Genomic DNA, 22,167 nt, shown 5'->3' on the forward strand with positions numbered 1-22,167 from the left:
ACAGATTATTTACACGTGTGGATGTACAGTCGGCACAGAGGAGCAGCTTCGGTGTTTGTGTGTTCAATAAAGCAATAAATACATATTTTTTTTTTTTTTAGTCAAATAAAATAAAATCCTTGATGAGAACTAAACACATTCACATATTTGTGGTTCATATTTACTAGTGTCACAGCACAGTGTGTACATTCAGTTACTGTCACTGCAGCAAGCACAGACGTGAGGGCGGGGGGGGGAACAAAAAGAAGAAAGTGTGAATACTAACGCCCTCTCTTTATCGGCCCTCGTATCTATGGCGACCGACAGCTGCATTCAAGTTCAGCACAGTCGCCATCAGCAGAATTAAGGCGTTTGGAGTTCACAGTGAGCCGATGCCACGACTCTGCACGCTCTCGGTCAGAAATGAACGAGTTAATTGTCACTGTTCAAACGCGGCCACTGCAGCGTGGGTTCAGATGTCGTCGGTGAACTCTAGACGAGGCCGCGGGGACCGTAGGATGTTGGAGTCAGCACTGAGTTCATCACAGATACGGTTCAGATGGTGAAAACAAGGGTAGCTGCTACAGAGAGGAACATAATACTTAGATCAAATGAGTGCTGCAAACACACAACATTTATCTGAAGGAAAAGTGAGAGAGAGAGTAAACAAATGTGTCTTCCAGCGTGGACCAGATCAGCTGACGACCCTCCACTTGTGGGAAACAGCTGTCTCTGGGATTAGCCGTCATAGCCACAGCAGGAGGGACTGTACAAAGTCTTTAAGTCTGAGCTTAAGAACGTTTTTGGCTCTAGTTTGAAATCTTGTTGCTTGAAAGTGTTTTTATTTATTTTTTGTAGCTACCTTTGTCGGTCAGTAGATGGCGCAAGCTCTGAATGTGTAAATGTGAAAGCCAGAAATCCTCCAGCACCGTAATCTGACGTTACGTATCTGACAACAGTCTAGATAAATATTATACACAGCAAATCAGATGTCCAGCAGGTCTCAGAGTGGGCGCTCGTGTACCTGCTCCCGGTGCCAAATGGGCTTTATATTGATATATCCTCTCTCTGTGTGTGTGGCCATAAAAATAAAAATAAATAAATAAATAAAAGGTAAAACAGCATTAATACTCCACTGCTACATCAGCTACATCCATCACTTTGACCTGCTGCACTAGAACACTTTACAGCACAGCTGAGCAAAGGCCTCTAGGAACCACGGGGGGGAAATAAACATTGTGCTGTAACTGAGGTATTGTACAAAAATCTGTTGCTTTCACAGAGTTATGGACGCTCTGGGTCCATTCGTCTCCGGCACACTGCAGTCCAAGCTCGTCTCCGTCTACAACCGAGCTTGTCTTAAATACGAAAGAGCAGACTCACTGATAATAAAAAAAACAAAAATAGACAGATGAAGATATATTATATGTACACCAAAACACTTAAGGTGCCAAGAGTTTTATCCCGCTGTCATCATCCGTCTCAGACGCTCAGTTCGTAGTTTTGAATGAGAGGACCGTGCAGACACCTCCAGGACTGACTGTAAGGGAGCGTCTCTACAGTCTCCGTCCTGTCAGTCAGCCCCGGCTTCCAACCCCTCCCAAACCTCCTACTGTTTCCTCTGTGATCCGTCACTCAAAGCGCTCGTAGTTCCTGGTTTGTTGGACCCTGGGGACCATGTCCAGCAGCAGCCTGCAGCAGATGAGGAAGAGGATTTTGCAAAAACTTGATGTGAAAACTTACATCCCCCGCCAAAAAATAAAAATAAAGCAGGCAAACATGAATTAATTTTAAGTTTTGGGTGTTGCTCCAAGCAGAGACAACTTCTAAAGCAATTTACTCCTACACATTTTCTAGCTTTAGATATTTATCGAGGACTACGCTCGAAAACTAAATTTGATCTGTTTCTGTTTTTATTCCTTCGATGTGCAAAATAAAAGAAGCTCTAATCTGAATCAGTGCAGTTATTTGATCTTTTATCTCAAAAGAGTTGCCCATAAACTAAAAAACACACCCACTTTAAAGCAGTACAAGTTTTAAAAATGTTTTGTCCATCAATAATTTACAGTTTTCTTCAGTTTTATTACTCTTCACTTGATTAAAATTGACACCAGCAGCAGATTCGTGATCTTTTCTTTGATTTCCAAACATCATAAATGTAGTTTTACGATACACAATTCACATCAGACTTTGCCAAATGGGTAGAAGTGTTTAGCGGCTGTGTAATAATCGCCTTACTTGACTCCATAGGCGAGGATGATCAGGCCGATGAGGACGCCTATTGTTCCATCCAGATACCACACCTTGGGCTCATGCTTGAACACTTCAGCGCTGATGAGGATGGAGAACCCCATGACGCCCCCCACCAGTGAGTTGAATCCTAGGACAGGACAGACCACTGTCAGCTTGTTTTTATATCAAGTAAACCTGGCTCTAGTGGACATGTGATACAGACGACAGTGTAAAAAGGCCAAACAGATGTTTGAAATGCCTCCGATGTCCGTCAGAATCTGAAAGGTCATCCCGTGAAACCGAAAGGCATGTGACCCCCGTTAAAGGTGGCGGCCTGCAGCGTACAGACCACGGCAGATATGTGTGTTACAGACATGTGAGGGGTGAAAGAGTGATGCCAGATTCTTTGCGATGCGTCCCGCTGGAAGTCGCACCCTAACGCCACTACTAGGAAACAGTTAATTAAACCGAGCTCTTTCTGACACGTGTCTCACGTGCACCTCTTACCATCAGTGACGAGAGCTCGGCTCGTGAGCACTTTGCCGAGCATGAACTTAATCACGGCTAAGATGATGCACACCACGCCACTGACGATGGAAACGCTGAACAGGAAGTCGTCCTGAGAGAGAGAGAGAGAGAGAAACAGAATCACTTCAGTGGCGTCCCTCAGGGTTCGATCCTAGATCCTACACAATTTTTAGTTGGACAACCGTTGTTATTCATTCATTCAGTGCCCCCATATAGCACACATGCCACAACTATCTATAATTATATCCCCACTGAACCACATTATCTCCCTTCTAAACCAATTCAACTCTAACATCTATCGCTATTATTTGGTGCCACAAATTATGTTTTTACAAGAATTTAACCATTAATTTGCATCTCCTGTTTCACCGCAAAGAGAATGAACAAAAGGACGGATGGAGGAGGAGGAGGAGGAGGAAGAGGAAGAGAAAAGGACGGGAGCTGCAGAGCACTCGGTGCTTCTGCGGCAGCATTAATATTGCACCAAGGCCTTGGAGCCATGAAAAGCTACTTTGGCGAGCTCGCTGACATCGAAGACGAGAAGCAGAGAAAACCTCAGCGTGCTGCGCAGACCTGAGTCACTGCTTTGACTCCGCTCAGAGAATAAAAACCCGAATTGCATAATAAAGCATTGAACGCGCTCTTCGGCAGCAAGGACGGATCTCAGCGAGTGTAATGACACACACACGTTGCTAAACGGGATCTATTCATTTATTTATTTAAGGTTTAAAACTCCTCGGCAAGAAATTAAACCACCAACCTTGCAATTAGTGGACAACCCGCTCTACTAACCGAGACTTAACTGACCCCGAGGTAGATTAAAGATTATTTGATCAAGGAGTGGTCACATGTGGCGTTCCACAGGGATCAATACTGGGGCCCTTTCTTCCTAATATATGTAAATTATGTTAGATCAGCAGTGGACTGAGGGCTTTTTCCTTGTTTGATGATAATTCTGATTTATATGCAAACAGACCAGATTTATTCATGTGGACACATGCAAAACACAGAAATGTAGAAAAGCTATAAACCAGTTCATGTGATAAAATTCATAGCAGAGGTACAGCAATCTTAGGAGAATACAACATGTTTATTTAGATATTTTGGAAACTTCTGCCTCCCTGTCAGCTGAAATGAAGGATGGCAAACTGTGACTCTCCGTCTGTTATGTTGGGGAAACCCCCCAGTGACCTTCGAATCAAGATTCAAACTGGGTGGGCTGGCATTTTGACCGATGGCAGAAGGAAACACACACACACAGAGAGACAGTATGAGAGTGTGAGACAAATACATCCTGCCCAGAATATGAATACACCACTTGACATTTACATTTGACAACTGGAGATCTCACATCCCAAGTGCTGGGTGGAAAAATCTGCCGACCAGCGGAGCCTCTAAAGCTCACTTCCAGGAAGTAGTCAAGATAGAAAGTACAAATACACCACGACTGTTTACACGTGTAGTTTTGTAGACGACTAATTTAGACCTTTTAAATTAATTTCATCATTTAAAGCGTAGCGGATGAGAACGTTTCTCCGCTCCTCAGAGGTCACTACAGTCCTTGAAATTAATTTAAAATCTCAAACACCCTGTTGGGAGTTAAAGGTTTTCACAAAGCACGAAGAAGACCGTTTCTTTTTGGACGCTAACTGACATTAATTGGGCTCAGAGGACTAGCAGAGCGGGAACAGTCAGGTGTCAGCGCAAAGCATCCTCCTCCACATGTGTCCTCCCACCACCCTCTGTCTACTCACTGCATACCCAAGCAGCTGCTTACCTTATTAACATTTTATAGAGAGGAGGAAGACGAGGAGGTGGAAAAATAAATAAATAAACCTTATTTGCAGCATTACTGAGGAAGGCTTTGTGACGTGAGCTATATATATATATATATATATATATATATATATATAAGTCAAAAGTGTGACAGAAGACGAGGAGGTCGACTCAGGAAAAACACAACCTGCCTTTGTTCATGCTCTGGTCGTCTGCCTCGCTGCAGCCACAGATGAATAGAAGGAAAACCAATAAATCAATAAAGGATTTAAACAAAACTAATTGAATTTCTAGCCCGAGTTACAAAGACCTTTTCGAGCTCTACGCGGCGAGCAGCTCTCGTTTATTGTGGATGTTTATTCTGCACCTGATCCAACTGCACGCTATCGTATCATCACACCGACTCCAATGAACCACTCCCTTCAGATTTAGTTCACCTCAACACAAATACACCTTAAGTATATATCAGATGTGTTATACAAACTAAACCAAGTGTTAACTCCCAACCAGGGAGAAACAACAAAGCGCAACAGATTATCAAACGTTTGCACCACCCTTTCCAACCTGATTGAAAAGTCCTTCTAAACTGGGACGTTTGTTCTGATTGAGGTGGCTACACGAGGCATTTTTAGTCTGACAGGGGCACTATTAAGATTAGTAGAGGGATCTTAGCAGGACAGACACAAAATAAAAAGGTTCAGAGCAACAAAACAAGTTTAAAACACAGGGAGAAAGAGACTCTGGAGGAGCTGTGGTGCTCCTGCAGCTGAACATGATCTACTCCCAGACCTCTCTGGCCTCGTCTTTTAGCTGCACCTCCTCAGCTGCGGCCGATTAGACTGATTGAAGCCTCGCTGCAGTTAAGGTGGAACGTCACTGATGAAGGCAAATGTGTTCATACCATCTAACTTGAGTCAGCAGTTACACCTTATTGAATTAATTTTTAGCAACCAGCAATCTGTTTCTATATACTCTGTCGCTGATTTTGGCTAAAACATATATTTTCAAACGTATTTTTTACTCATATTTACTCTTAAGTTTGCCCTTTAAACATCTTAAAAGCAGCTCAGCGTGGTACAATAGATGTAGCTCGATCCTTAAAGCAGATAATTCTGCATTTTAAGGCTAAAACAAAACAACAGTTCTTCTCCAAACGGCACCAGAGTGAGTTAGATCATCGTGAAGAGGCAGCCGCGGCCCCTCTCCTGTAATTTAGCTCAACAAAACCATAATGCTCCCGTATTTACTCATCATCGCCATCACCATCACCATCGTTATTACGTTTCGGATTCTCGGCGGCGTTTCTACGGTGATGACTATTGCCTGGCAACCGGGTGATAGAGCTATTTGCAGAAGTGTGAAGGCTCCCGAGTCTTCACACCTGAGATATGTGACATTCTTCATCCAGCAGCAGCAGCAGCAGCGACGACGGCAACGCTGTTACACACCTCCCTCACACACATTCACACACATTCACACACAAACAGACTCGCAACTCTGATATTAATGTGCGTTTGTGAGCAAAACAAATTAAAGACACATTAAGGGACAAGAGGTTTGCATGTCTGCAGTCAATTCTTTCTGGATGTTTGGGATATTTCAGAGCTTGGAATTATTTTATGATCATTATATTATCTTTGATTTCACCTTTGACAAATGTAGACGCACCTTTGCTGTCATTCTTTTCAAGAAGTCTATCATTACTGAACATTTAATCTAATATAACAAAAAATATATAAGTGTCAGACTCCTACAAGAACACGGACACACATGCTTTGACCATTTCTTTTTACTTGAAGTTTGTCTTTAGTTTGAAGTAGTGTGTATTTATTTTAAAAAAGAGTTCTTTATTAAGATGTTTTTGGTGTTAAACTCTTGATTGATCATACAACACCTTTCTGTAAGAGATAACTCCATGTTATTCATGTTAATGGTCACTATTGCACCTAAATATCATTCCTATATAATATATATTCTTCCGTCTCTATTTCTTGTACATTTGTCCATATGCTAATTCTGTAAATTTTTGCTTGTACTATTTTTATTTTATTTTACTTTTATTTTATTTAGTCTTTCTTTTACCCGTGGTTCTTAAGAGTGTTGTTTTATGTGCAACTAAGCTGCTGTGACCAAGCAATTTACCTTGTGGATCAATAAAGTTCATCTAAGTCTAATATTATTTATAAGTTGAATTTTCGATTGAATCTCTCCACCTTCTCCACCTCTGCAATTTTCAAATTGATTGTTTTGGATCAATAAAGATGGAAGATACATGGAGGAAAGGTTAACTGAGGAGGTTCGGAGATGCAAACATTTGTACGGCTCGCCTTCGGCGAAATTTCTGCCAAAGTTTCAGTCGTAGTTGTTGAAAGTGAAGCGGGAAGTGGAAACAAAAAATGAACCCGACTGACAAAAAAGACACAGCGCAGACTGGCGTTTGAGTGGCGTAGGTTACGGTGTCTATGTCCTGCAGTACTCTAAATGAGCCTTAAGGAATACTTGCAAGAGCTGTGCCGAACTCTTATTTTAGTGCTTTTTTATTTTAGTTGAATCTGATAAGGACTAAATAACTTGTTGAAGGCTTGTTTTTTTAGCTTCATTATATCTGTATGTGTATTTAAAGGGTAAAGTTGTTCACAAAGCTGACTCCCATTCAGCTCCTAATGAAGAATGATTGACGCCACCTGGGCCCAAGTGACACTAACGAGCAGAGAGCCTCCAGGACACAGGAGAAAGGAGTTTTCATCTGATCATGTGCAAAGGACCCTGAATAAAACTATTAAACCTCTGCTGTATTTTCCTCATTCTTGTGATCGTGTCAAGTCAAACATTTATGTTTTTGTCAACGTCACTTTTACAGAAACAAGAGGTTTTAAAAACGTTTCAGCTTCAACTTTGACTTTGAACAGATCCACCGCTGAACTCTTGTCAACACATGAAAACTAAATGATTAATTGGTGATTTTTTAGTAGCTTAAAGACAAAAAAAATCTCTCGTCTGTTCAGAACCAGCCACGGTTACATGTGAATCTTCACACGACTCACGAGCGACTGCAGTAGCTGCCTCCATGTTGTTTGTCTTGGACGCTAAGAAGTACACTCAGATTCCGACGGATATTATTAGATACAGCAGATAGAAGTCAACAAATGAAATCCTTGTCTCTGGCAGACTGGTTGGCATTACAGCGTTAAGTCCTGGTCCTGGCTGGGCTTTAAAAATAACCACAAATTCCACAGAATAAAAAAAAAAAAAAATCAGATTACACACCAAACTTCTGGCTGAAATTCTGCAGCCTGAGATATATTAAACTGTGACCCTGTTTGACTCTCCAGTAATACAGCTACCGTGGTGTACAGAAGGCTTTTTTTCCCCCCTTAAATTTTAAATGGATAATATTATCTGTCCCATATGGTGGATGCTTTAATCCAAAGCCGTCCTCCATCTCCTGAATCCACAACTAGAGCCGTTTCCCACACACTGCCACGAAGATAAACATGTAGTAGTGAACTCTAATCTAGTATTATCTAGTCTTACTGAGTGTTTTGTTATATTAGTCTTTTTATGATCCTGTAGACCTGCATATGACCTTTCTCTGAGATCTTTGTGTGTGTGTTTGTGTGTAGGGGGATGGTACACTCTTACCACTTCAGGTAGCAGCTTGGTGGCCAGGTCGTGGATGGCTTTACCCAGAATGCACAGGGAGGACAGGATGAAAATCACACCCAGGATAACGCAAGCTCTGCGGAGGAGAGGACGGGTAATCAATGGCCGGAAAAACACAAAACGGTGCCAGAACAACCTGCTTAAAACAAGATTTATTCTGTTAATTTCTTCCTTGTTGGTTGCTCCGTCTTCCTCCCGCCGTCCAAAGACATCCTCGTTAGGTTAATTGGTGATTCTGAATTGGCCGTAGGTGTGAGTGTGAGTGGTTGTCTGTCTCTCTGTGTTAGCCCTGTGATAGACTGGAGACCTGGGACAGGCTCCAGCACCCCCGTGACCCTCCAGAGGACAAGCGGTTACAGAAAATAAATGACCGTGATTCAACCCAGATCAATAACAAAAGTCGGGTAAGTGATACTGAGGTTGTTATTTCAGATTCTCCCAGCATAATTCAGTCAAGACAATAATAAAAAAGAAACGTTCTGAGTTGCCCAACTCTGACAGAAGTATGTCAAGCCTTCAGAGAATTTAGTTTGAATGGTTATTTCATTATATTACAGTCAGCTGTTCAAGCCGGAGTACCCAGAGAGAACCCACGCAGACACAGGGAGAACATGCAATCTCCACGCAGAACAGAAAGGCCCCAGTCAGACGATGGATTCGAACCCAGAACCCCACCTCAATATAGCAACAGCAGAAAAATAAGCACCTATTAAAAGACACTATGGAGTTACATTATGTTATGTTTGCTAGAGTCACTACAATCTGCCTTGGATCTCAAATGGAGATTTAATTACTTGGATTTCTGCATAAATTGGTCATAAAATCTTCATCTAAGTCACAACAAGAGACAAACACTCTGCCTGCACTAATACCGCACAAAAAAAAAAAAATGTTTTCACGTTTTTAATGAACACAACATGTAAACATTCACAGTGCAGGGTGGAAAAAGGTATGTGAACCCCAAGGATAATGACTTCTCTAAGAGCTAATTGGAGCCAGGAGTCAGCCAACCTGGAGTCTGATCAATGTGATGAGACTGGAGGTGTTGGTTAAAGCTGCAACCCTGTGCTATTAAAAGAAAAACACACACCAGGTTTGCTGTTCTCGAGAAGCGTTGTTAGTGTGAACCACGCCTCACAGAAAAGACGTTCATGTGTCTACAGTAAGACAGATTGTCTACAAATAGGGAAAACTCAGCACTGTTGCTACTCTCCCTAGGCGCGGTCGTCCTGTGAAGGTGACTGTAAAGAGCACAGCGCAGACTGCTCAATGAGGTGGAGAGGAATCCTAGAGTGTCAGCTACGTTTTTGTTTGGGAGGACACCACGGAGGACGCCATTGCTGTCCAAAAAACACATTGCTGCACATTTGAAGTTTGCAAAAAGGGCACCTGGATGTTCCACAGCACGACTGGCAAACTATTCTGTGGACAGATGAAACCAAAACTGAGTTGTTTGGAAGGAAAAGACAACGCTATGTGTGGACACCTGAAAAATGAATTCCCAAGTTTATCAAGACATTTTGCGGGAAAACTTAAGACCATCTGTCCGCCAACTGAAGCTCATCAGAGGATGGGAGACGCAACAGGACAACGACCCAAAATGCACAGAAGTAAATCAACAGAAGAAGAGAGTCCTGACCTCAGCCCGAATGAGATGCTGTGGCGTGACCTCAATAGAGCGATTCACACCAGACATCCCAGGAATACTGCTGAACTGAAACAGTTTTGTAAAGAGGAATGGTTTGGAAACATTTGGTTCAGGTTATTGCTGCCAAAGGAGGGTCAACCAGTTATTAAATCCAAGGGTTCACATGCTTTGTCCACCCTGCCCTGTGAATGTTTACATGCTGCGTTCAATGAAAACATGAAAACATATATTTTTTTGTGCGGTATTAGTTTAAGCAGACTGTGTTTGTCTATTGTTGTGACTTAGATGAAGATCAGAACTCATTTTATGAGCAATTTATGCAGAAATCTAAGCAATGCCAAAGGGTTCACGTACTTTTTGAAAGAAAAATCTGCGTAATCATTCAATGCAGACACATCTAGATATAATTAAAAACTCTATATTGTAAGGAATTTCAAAAGCACACAGCCTTGGGGTCTTCAATGCTTTTTGAAAAAGTACTGCATTAAAAAAAGACATGTAATAATTTAAGCTAACTAAATTTGTGTCTCTTGGGACGGCAGCATCCACTACTTTGTCTCAGACTTGTATATCTCTAGGTATGACTGACTATTGAACAGATTGATCGTCCCAGACTGGACCAATGGTGCACACTGCTTTAGTTCATAACCCAATGTTTGCTGCTAATTGGTACATCTCAACATTTAACTGGCACCAATATTTTTTCTGTGACCCCAAATGATCCCGAGTAGCATTGAAAAAAATAAAACATTCATACAGTGTTACACAGAGATTTATGTGGAAGCAGCAGATGTCCTTTAAACACCCAATTAGGGTGGAGGGACACAGAAACCAATTGGAGCATATGCCCCGGTCGTGCACGGTTACCAGGGTGTGTTCACGTCTGAAGGCTGCTCTCCAGCCACACGCTTGGCGTCCTGGGTTTTGACCGGATGGAGTAACCAAGGCAACACTCTACATCACTCTGGGAAGTCCACAGCAGGACACACACACACACATATGCACGCACGCATACATGGGAGCTCTGTATCCACCGATATAACAGGCACACACTGTAGATGTAAAAATGACACAATATCTCTCACGGCGCTGCTGCTTTCTCGACAACAAAACAACAACAAAAAAAACACTATTGAAGGATTTCTAGCGCACACATCAGAGCTAAATGACTTCAGCACCACCTCACTCAAACCTGAATTAAAACAAGCTCCGCGTTTCATTTGGAAACAAAAACTCTCGTAATCTGTCTTGTTTTGACACCTTGAGCTTGTTACCTTGGCAACCAGTCCAGACAGATAAAATAAATAAATAAATAAAAAAATAAAGAAGAATAGCTTGGACCGTCCTGGTTGTGCATCAGTGGTTTCCTCGCTCAGCCTGTTGGCAAAACAAAGAAACAACACAAAACAGACACACAATATGAAATACTTGGATATTTGTGCATCTATGTGTGGGTGTTCATATCATGCGTCTGTCCGAGTAAATCTGTGTGTGTGTGGGTGTGAACCAGGATGAAGCCTGGCCTCTCGCTGAAGCCAATTAGTGGCTGAGCAGCTTCCTGAACTCTGTCCAAATTCTCCAATTAGCGGCTGAAACGGTTTAATGAAGACCGCTGTCAAGTGGATCTGTGCGGATGATTTGATGTCAAACACCCATCAGAAACACAGCTGACTTTAATAAGACTGCTCCTCGAGTCAAACACTTGTCATGGTGTTGCTGTCTGGGCGGTTACACAGTGTGCACCGATCAGCCACAACATTAAAACCACTGACAGGAGAAGTAAATAGCATTGATCATCTTAAGACAATTCAATGTTCTGCCGGGAAACTTTTGGACCTGGCATTCATTCATGTGGATGTTACTTAGACATGTAGCACCCACCTAGACCAGACCAGACACCCCCACCCCATGATGGCAGCAGCCATCCCCAGCAGGATGACAAAGGCACACACACAAAAACAGTTTAGGAACAAGGTGTTGACCTGGCCTCCAAATTCATTAGATCCCAACCGGATCAAATACCTGCGGGAAGATCCACAGAGGCCCCTCCCCTCAACCCATAGGACCCAAAGACCCCCACTAACAACATCCTGTTACCAGACACCACAGGACACCCTCAGAAGGCCAATGTCCATTCTCAGATGAGTCACAACTGTTTTGGAGGCACAAGGTAGACCTACACAATATTAGGAAGGTGGTCATAATGTTATGCCTGATCGGTGTATGCAGCCAATGTTTGCAGATTACAGAAAATATTTTTGTGACTTCGCTGATTAAACTCCATCACATCCCTGCCTTTACTTACTCAGCACAAGCTACAAAGTTTTAATAGGCAGGAGTTAGTTAGCTTAGCTTAGCTTAGCATTAAGACTTGTAATGGAAACTGCTACCAGCAGCATTTCTTGTTGGACTTATCTACACAAATAAAAACTAATAATTTGTGGTTTTAGATGGGGCGTTCCTTGCTGCTATGTCTTTTGAAGGAAGTCTGCTCATTGACTTTATTCTAAAAAAAGAATGCAGAGCATCTATTTTCAAAAGATAAAGGAACGGTTACCAAGTAGTTCTTTTGTTTTCATGTCAAATGTTCGACAGTTAACATATTTTTCCATGTGTGTTACCATCTTGTCTCCAGAGGGCATGATCTCCTCTCTCTTGCGTCGCGCCTGCAGTTATTATTCGCTCCTCTGATCACGATGACACGTCTGAGCATGTGTGTTGGTGCTGACAGACTGACTGTATGAATCTAACAGATGCTAGCTTAGCATAAATACTGGAAATAATCATTTGTTTATTCCGTCTGACTCACTCGGTAACAGATGCTCTTATTTTGGTTGAATTTCAGTGTTGATCGGCTGCTTATTGCTGTGATTCAGCGTCTCGTCTTAATAGAAGAAAACAGAAACAAAGTGAGGATAAAGTTTGTCTCAGTCTTTTCTCTAGACGCCTACCCGCTGCCAACACTCAGGGCATTCAACAGGCTCTGAAAAGCTGACCTCCTCTCACGCACACTAGCCAGGTAGCGATAAGACGCGAGGCTCTTGTCTGTGATCAGTCCCAGAGGGCCAAGGCTGACAAAGCTGAAGAGATCCGCTGTCTGACACACTCGTCTACACGACAAAGCAAGACCACACAACCTCACACTGGTGGACACAATGAAATGGATTTCATCACTTATCTGAGCTTATTTTGGTGTTAAACCATTTGGGCAAGCTGAAACAGATCCTCAAACAACGACGGTCATTTCCTATTTGGATTTAGAAGAGTAAAAAGACAATGTACTGACCGTTCAGTTGTTATTTTTAGATCAGTTTTTGTTCTTTTCTTCTGTTTTTGTTCATAGTTACTCATCACATTTGGCCAACGTTGAAGTCTTTCCTTATTATTTGAGCACGCCATCATATCATAACCCATTCAACACACAATTCTAGTAGATTAAGTTAGTAGTTCAGACGTTGCCTCACTTCCCCATCCCTCCCACTGACCCCATCTATAGCGTAATGACAGGGCACTTTTGAAACTCCGCCTTTAAGCTTTCAGATTTCTCTTGCATCTCATAATATATCTTTTTCTCTCTTTATTAAAGGGGAAATACTGTTTTTTACAACCTGGACCTTATTTCTGGCATAAAATACGGTCGTTTACTCACCCATATAACTCTTGTGTAATTTGTAGTCGTTCGGGAGATATTTAGATCTGCGTACATCCATATAATGGGAGTGACTGGGGCACCGAAACGCAGTCTCTAAGTAACGCGCTCAGAGATGACATGATCCATGTCAGAAGACATCATCCAGCTGATGATAACAGCTAACTCTGGACTTAACGGGGAATAGCACAAGCGTACGGTAACAAAATATTGGTGAAATGAATGAGTTTCGTGGCAGATAATGCGTTATTTAGAGGCTGCGTCTCGGTGCCCCATTCACTCCCATTATATGGATATACGCAAGTCTAAATATCTCACGAAGGAATACAAATTACACAAAATGGGTTATATGGGTGAGTAAACGATCGTATTTTATGCCAGAAATAAGGTCCAGGTTGTAAAAAACAGTAGTTCCTCTTTAAATGTAAACAATCTCGTAATTTACTTGTTCGTCTTTGCACTAAAACTGATGGAAAAAGTCTTGAGTTATCGTCCCCTAACCCTAACCCTAACCGCTTGAGATCAAATTGGGCTGTATGTGGTCTAAGCTGTTGTGAATCTTAATGCCTTTGAAGAATAAGTGATGTGATATTTAACCAGGCTTGAGAAGATCTGGGTGAAAGGTGACGGCACTTACATGTATTCACGGTGTGCTGAGTGGACAGCTGCGGCGTTGCTGTACCGCCACAACACAATGACAGAGGACAACACATCCAGCGTGGCATCAAACTGTGGAGTTAAACAAAAAAAGAAGAAGATATTTTCACATTCTGTTCATGACAAATACTGTTGGCTCTTTAATGATGACTTTACACTGGACTTACAGCGAATCCAAAAGCTGAAGCACTGTGGCGCATAAAGGAAACGGCTAGAAAGAAAAAAAAACAGAGAAAGAAGATGAAATGTGACTTTGTATTAATGAGTCAGTATATTTGACCGCTGTTCATTCTTCATATCAAGACAAAAAAACGCTAAATCAGATTTAATTCAATGCTTCATCAGTCTTCCTGCATTCAAAGTCCTCAGAGAGATCAGATTCTTCCTGCAGCCGGTTCTGCAATTTCCGGACTCCTGAGTGGTTTAACTGTACGTCGATTTTTGAGGATCATAATTTCTAGTTTCTATTAGCTTCTGCAAAAAAAAAAACCTGCCAGGACAAGAGGCATTGTGTTGACTGGGGTAACTCAGTTATCTGCATATTATCTTCCCAGCATCTGGCCCAATTACATGAGATGAGATAATAAAAACAAACATTGAGCAAAACAAAAAGCTATGTGTATCCAAGCAGGCACCTGCAATTGGGAAGGAACGAGGAGAGAGGGATGAAGAGACAAAATAGAGAAAGATTCAAATAGATAGAGGGGAGGAAGCCTCTCCTCCCACGTTTATTTTTAGCGAGACTCACAGGGGGCCAGCAACTCGCCTCAGCTCTCGATGCAGAAACACATTTTCTACTGTGTGGTATCTCTTTCTCTCTGCATAGTTTTATGCTGCACGGCTAGGAAACTCCAATCTCCTTCTAGTGCCTCATTTTCCTTTCTTCTCCCCCTCCTCCAACGTCTTTTCCTCCCTTATTGCTTCATCTACCATCCGTTGCTCTCTCGAGGCTGAAGGCTCAATCACCCACTCCCCTGCCCGTGGCCTCGACCCAAATGAAAACGGAAACAGATGCCGCATTCGCACTCTCCTGCAAACAGTTAAGCACACATGAACAACCTTTGAATACAAATGAGTGGGTTTGATCTTTTTATGATTCCTGAAATCTGCAGAAGTGCAGCACCGGACACGGTGGCGTCAACTTAAAATAACCCTGAATATCTCCTCTTAATTTGAACATTATCATCTCTCTAAGCTTTAGTGGGTTACGTGCATGAACACTAATAAAATATTTATAGTGGTTCATACATTAGGAAGTGGACACAGATTAATCAGCGTATTAAATGGACTCACAGACATGACAAATATTCTTATTCATACCAGCACCAGGCTCAGACCAAGATCTTCAGAGACTTATTCTACACGCACCGTTTTTGAATGAAATGTGAATCTTCTATTGCTCTGTGCTTAATTTTTTTTAATATTAAAATTATAATTCTGATAAAAAAGTCTTTTAAAGGGGAACTACTGTTTTTTTACAACCTGGACCTTATTTCTGGCATAAAATATGGTCGTTTACTCACCCATATAACTTTTGTGTAATTTGTATTCCTTCGGGAGATATTTAGATCTGCATATATCCATATAGTGGGAGTGAATGGGGCACCGAAACGCAGCCTCTAAATAATGCATTATCTGCCGCGAAACTTGTTCATTTCACCAATATTTTGTTATGATACGCTAGTGCTATTCCCCGTTGAGTCCGGAGTTACCTGTTATCATCATCCGGGGTAGCGCGGCGCTCAGAGATGACATCATCCAGGTCAGAAGACACAATCTGGGGTCTGTAGGTCAATCTACAGACCCCGGATGATGATAACAGGTAACTCCGGACTCAAGGGGGAATAGCACAAGCGTATCATAACAAAATATTGGTGAAATGAACAAGTTTCGCGGCAGATAATGCGTTGTTTAGAGGCTGCGTTTCGGTGCCCCATTCACTCCCACTACATGGATATACGCTGATCTAATTATCTTCCGAAGGAATACAAATTACACAAAAGTTATATGGGTGAGTAAACGATCGTATTTTATGCCAGAATAAGGTCCAGGTTGTAAAAAACAGTAGTTCCCCTTTAATGAAAGAAAGTTCTATGTGCCTCCTTGTTTACTCTACGTAGCAAATGAAAATAAAACGGATAACACATCCAGGGTGGAGACAAAGCTGTTTCATCTCATCTCTTAACGTGGCAACGACGTATGAGCCAGCAAATAAAACCTGACAGCTGTTGAAGGAAAGTTAATATAAAAGAAGGAGGGACTGAAGGCACCGAAGTGTCACTCATCTGCTAACACTGACGTGACAAGGTGAAAGTAGCAAGCAAATAAGGATTTCTCCTTTTGTTTGCAAGTGAACTCGGGACTAAGACGCCACGACTGCATGTAAGAGTACAAGTAACACACAAGGCAGGTCTTATAGCCTGCCTTTTGCTCTTAAATACATTTCTTAACATTTTGTATATCACCAAGGGAGCATATTTGTATCTACAAGAACTGAATCGATAGGATTCAGTGAGTTTTGCTTCCATGATATCTCATTCAGATTTAATATTTAGAAATCTCATTTGGGATAGAGACACCCACAGATCTGATGGTGATATTATCCACCACAGAAAATCTCTTTACTCCCTCCTCCTCCTCCTCCTCCTCCTCTTCCGAGCTCCTTCATTAGGAGCAGAAAAAAGAAACTGTGCGTAAATGAATCTGCTGCGGCTCTGTGGTCGTCAAAGCTGAGCCCAGCGACGGCTAATTGGTTCCCAAGAAAGCTGGGTGGGTGTCGGCGGGGATGGAGCTATAGCATCGCCTCTGCCTATCACACACAAATGCACACATTTGAGGTCCCCCGTCTCCCTTTCTCCCGCCTCCTCCCTTCTTGTCACATCTGACAAGAGAAGCGGGAGAACAGAAGATAAAACACCACCATCCCAGCTCCGTCTGGTTATTGGCTATTTCTGCAGCTGCATTATGCATATCAGTGAAACACTCTGCTGTCAAGGTTGTTGGTCTCACTGTGCTGTTGTAGCATACGCTTGGTTTATTAGAAGAGGAGCGAGGGGCTCCTCCTCAACAACAAAACAAAAAACTACCGCCTTCTTGTTGTCCGGTCAGTAAGCTGGTCGACACTTTAACTCTCGCCAGTCTCCGTCAGTAGCGGCTTAAAAATTCTTGAAAGTATAGAAAAACATAAAGCTTCCGCACAAATAAAACCTCTACAATGCTGAGGAATTAAAGTGAAATGGTTGTCCGACACCGACCAGTCAGTTAGAGCAGTAATACCTCTCAGGTGTGAACTGTCCCATGAGCATGTCATTTTCGCCACCGTGCTGTGTGTAGGATAAAGCTGCACCTGTTTAACCATAACCGAATTCACACGCACTATGCTTGAGTGCTTAAGTATGTTTGAGTAATGCTAATGTTTTACAGGTTATGCTACCTCCGTGGCTGCCTTTCTTGTAGAGTTGACAGGGACCAGCAGTAGTAGCAGCAGCAGCAGGTAGTGGTGGTGCAAGGAGGCATATTTTCAAATGTTTTCTTTTGGAAATCCTTTGGTTGCAAAAGGAAGGCGCGATAGCAGACATGGCTGCAGTGTAGCTCTTAGCCAGGTGTTACAACGGTAGATGTTTCTTATGGTTTACTTTAAGCAGAATTAAATAGTCTTCACATTATGCCGAGCTGATTATCTTCTGGTTCTTGTTTCATATTTAGCGTGCAGATACGAGCGTGGCGTCAATCTTCTTGTTTTAACTCTTGGCAAGAAAGCAAATGTTAATCTCTGAATATTTATCTAGACGTCATAGTTTTATAAATGTGCCCGAGTTTGTTTTTTAATAGCTTAAGTTTTACCTCACAGTCCTCACAACACACATAATTTATATAATATATCATGTTTTATGGTTATATTCATAATGACGAACGATACAAAAGTATTAGTGAGTATTTTTATATGCTCTCTCTCTCCGTTTTTCTTCATCTTGAGTCCATTAGTCTCACCCTTTGAACAATGTTTTGTTTGGCGTGGCCAACTTTGGGATTCACTGAGCTCCTTTATGAAAACAGACATGTCAACGGATAAACAAACATAAAAGGCTTCGATGCGAACCTGAGTTGGTTAAAAGCACGGCGTGTTCACATTAAAATGTTCCATATTTGCTGTGGGACTTATTACTGAGGACACACACTTTATGTTCAGTGGACTCTGGCTTGTTTGCAAAGAGCCAGTGACAGTTTTACAGGAGGTTTAACAAGTGCGTGATGAGAGATTGTTGTTTGCTAATAAATGTTCTCCGCTGCACCAATCAACCAGGAACAGGCTCGGCGCCACAGCTATCTAATTTATGCTGCTGTAAGGAATCAGCTGTCCTAATGAAAACATCTAAAGCACTGATTTAACATTTGATCTTAACAAATCAAACCGTTATTATCTCACAAGCATCTTATTTTTAAATATTTGTTTCGTCCCACAGCAGAATAACTGTAGAGGCTGGACACACAGAGCTCAAGTAACACACACAATATAAAGAGGGAGGTGGTAAGACAGGCCTGTCCTGTCCGGCAGCTCTATCGGTGCTCTCTTAGCACAACAGGATATAGGCAACATGTCTGAAATAGCAAACCGAGCGCCAAAAAAAAGCAAAAAAAGAGGCTCAGATTTTCCTTTCACTGCTTCTTTTCCAAACCCCTGCAAGGACTCTTCACTAATTCTGAAAATGAACATAAATCAAATTCCAATTTTTTCTCTAAGGGAGTCTTTATCGAAGTAAACCAATTATGCATGTGTGCTGATGCCGGCCCACAAGTCAGATTACTGTTTACCGGAATCACTGCCGTTACGTTGACCTCATTCTTCTCTTCCTCTGCTTATTTCTGCAGCTTATTTGCAAGCCGTGCCATGTTTCATTTATGAGTGATGGCAGGCAATAAAGGGGAAAGTCTCACTGCGGGAAGGCAGAAATGTGACAGAAAAAAAAAAAGTCTAATGATGATGCTGCGTGAAAAGAAATGTTTTGCTGATGCAGGAAGTTGCATGAACACACACAAAGGAAAGAATATTATTCTTTTATCCCTGCTGTTGTAAATATTAGTCTTCTGTGTCACAGGAAGTCATCATATCTGTGCACATCTGCAAACCAATGCTGAGATGTTGATCACCACCGCTGCAGCAAAGCTTGTGCTCTTTGCTCATGTCAAGCACTTATCTGCATTCACTGCAGAGGAGGGAGACAACGCAGCAGTGCCGGCGGCGTGTGGTGACAGATATGAGACACAACTATCACTGCTGATATGAGACACAAATATCACTGCTGCTACTACTACGACTAATGAACGGAAATCCTCACCTCGAGCAAACCGCTTCATGTTTACAACATTTTCTTCTCTAAATTCACATCTGTCAGACGTCTAAAACATCCCCAAGAATTTTCTCCAGCTACAATTTCACTAAACAAGTGATTTCTATTCCGTTTTAGACTCAGAAAGAAACTTTTCACTTAAAAGCAAAAGGGTCTGAGACATGGTCAGTAATCTTCACTCTCATGCTCAAAACCCAGAAAGAGTCATTGTACCCAGGAAAGTCTAAAAAGTCTGGCATGCGGAAGTTTAATGAAAAGAAAAACCCGAACAATTGCAACAAAGGCAGGTGCTCGAATTTGTTCTGCCTCTGAAAGAACTGAAACTTCAACTAAAGCAGTGTGAAAGTGAAGGTCAGCTTCAGTCTCTTCACAGCAGCCGTGTTCCACATCGCTTTTGTAACGGAGAGAAGTGGACGCTAAAGCTTTAGGAGGGAGTGATCTTGGCAGGAAGTGCGGACTGTCAGCATGCTCGTCCTTCAAGTTGCGTTCAGTTTCAGAACTAAAGTTTAATTAAAATGTCATGCAGCCACAATAATCAGCAGGTTATCACGGTCATTAACAAACATGTCCTTCAACCAAAGGACCAAACAGCACGCACTTGTATAACTTTGAAAGCGCAGATGTCTTTATACCTGGAGAAAAAAACAAACAAACACCACCTGTGAGATTCATGAAAGGAAAAACTTCACTCACTGAAAGCAGCTATGGCCAGTGCGATCGTGACCACGATGGAAATCCAGGACACCCACAGCGCTTTCTTGCGGTAACTCTGCGCTTCGTGAGGCTTCAGACGCATGCTGCTCTCCAGAAGACCTGCAGACAGCGTCACAGGACACAGTGACCCACGATGTTCAAAAATAACTCAGAGAACAGATCAGAGACGTAGGAGGGGGAAGTTTGCTTTGCTTATTTGATATTTAGTTAAATAAATATGAACGTTCCACTGAGGTTTATTAAACTTATTAAACTTTAATCGTCCTCATTTCACATAGACTCCTACCATCGACAGAAGCTTTCTCCATCATGGTTATATAATTGGTTGTCCTTCAATCTAGTGCAACTTTCTGATATTAATGAGAGTAACAATGCATAAATTACATTACACGTCCCTTTACTGGATGATTACCTGTAAATAAATGATGAGGCTGTTTGCCAGAGGCTGATGAATCTGCATATTTTTAATTTTGCTTTGGCCACTGACACATCCAGCAGTTATAGAGCCACGCAGAACCCATTAAGAGTTGCGTCCTCATCAAATCCTGAGGCGGTACGTGACTGTACGGCTGCTAAATGCTCGGTTATGATGTTGTATGTGTGTGTTTATTCAGCAATAATCCATTCAGGTTCAGATCAGTCAAACGTATGAAGGTAACGTGTTTATATTGATGTTTTAGAAGTGGAGCACCTGCCACTCTTTAAATGGGTCCCTGTGGTTTTCAGGTTTACCCAAATGCAATCCGTTCCTTTATTTACAGATTATGTAATCTCACTTTAGGGTATGGTCTAGCTACCAAAATGCAGGTTTGCATATACTCTGTATTCCACTTCTATCCACCTCTATAAATAATTAATCATATTGATAATAACATTAAGGGGGTGGTTTTCAGTTGTAGCACTTCTTTGCCCCAGTAATGATGTGATAATTTGTGCACAGTTTGTAAAACCTGAAAGAAAAATATTTTAAGTATAGTTGGATGAATAAGGTGTAAATAGATTTCTTGGCTTTACGCACAGTGCGCGCCATGGCATCCACTTTAAACACGTTTCATACCTCGGTCCTCTATGCTGTCTGTTATCTTCATCTCTTGATCCATCTTGAACCCCTCTCCCTGACTTTCTGTGCCGGGCTGCTGCTGCTGCTGCTGCTGCTGCTGTTGCTGCTGCTGCTGCTGGGAGTCCGTCTGCTCGCACTGCCCGTTCACCACCGTGGGGTCCTCAACTATAGCCGGGTCCGGGACGGCGGTGGAGTCTGGCGGTGTGGAGTCTGTCATCGTGCCGGCGTGAGGGATGCGGTTGCAGTGAGGCACTCCAAAAATGTCACACCTGGGCGAGAAGTGCAGCTTTCAAACAGGCGGAGACCCGATGAGAGGGAAGGAGGGAAGGAGGGAGGGAGACTTGTTGTAGGGCTGCAAGTCCAGTTGCGCCAAATTACGCCAAAGTAAGGCGAAACGATACCGGAAATTGGGAAAACAGACTTCAAAACAAACGCACGTTTTGTTTTTTAACCTGAAAACATAACGCAACAAATACGTATCGTTCAGAAAGATAATAAAACGATTCGGCAAATGAATAAATAAATTGACTGAACTGGATTTATTTACATTTTGTATGCCACTTCCATTAAACTACACCTTTAAGGGAAATGTAGTCTTTATTTCGCTATCTATATATAAATTACCATTACAATATTGTAATGACACCAAGCTACTTGTAGCCTATATTATTATTAATTTGATAACATTAGCCACCAATCTACTCATATGCAACTAGCCAGACTGAGACTTCATCGGTAAAACAGTGGGAGTAAATGGGTTTCATAGCCTATAAATTAAATTTCTATGTGTTTATCTTCCTACAGTTGTGAGAAATCCTGAATCTGCATTTACAATGATTAATTAACTTCTGCTTTTAACATTTGTAGCAGGCATCTAACTAAAATTTGCATTAAATCTCCGTGGAAGAATCAG

General features: G+C 42.0%; 1 protein-coding gene across 1 annotated transcript; it reads right to left on the bottom strand.

Annotated features, from left to right (window-relative positions):
* Nucleotides 1–95: 95 nt before the first annotated feature.
* LOC311509231 (transmembrane protein 163a) lies at nt 96–21,695 on the bottom strand. The gene is made up of 8 exons (XM_084574337.1): nt 21,252–21,695; nt 20,174–20,293; nt 14,300–14,343; nt 14,113–14,204; nt 8,158–8,254; nt 2,719–2,830; nt 2,218–2,359; nt 96–1,671 (listed from the first exon to the last, which is right to left on the bottom strand). Exons 1-8 carry the CDS (start codon nt 21,469–21,471, stop codon nt 1,611–1,613), a joined length of 888 nt encoding a protein of 295 aa, XP_084430463.1. The 5' UTR covers nt 21,472–21,695; the 3' UTR covers nt 96–1,610.
* Nucleotides 21,696–22,167: the final 472 nt, after the last annotated feature.

This window comes from Chelon labrosus, assembly GCF_963514085.1.
Source record: "Chelon labrosus genome assembly, chromosome: 24".
NCBI classification, from domain to species: domain Eukaryota; kingdom Metazoa; phylum Chordata; class Actinopteri; order Mugiliformes; family Mugilidae; genus Chelon; species Chelon labrosus.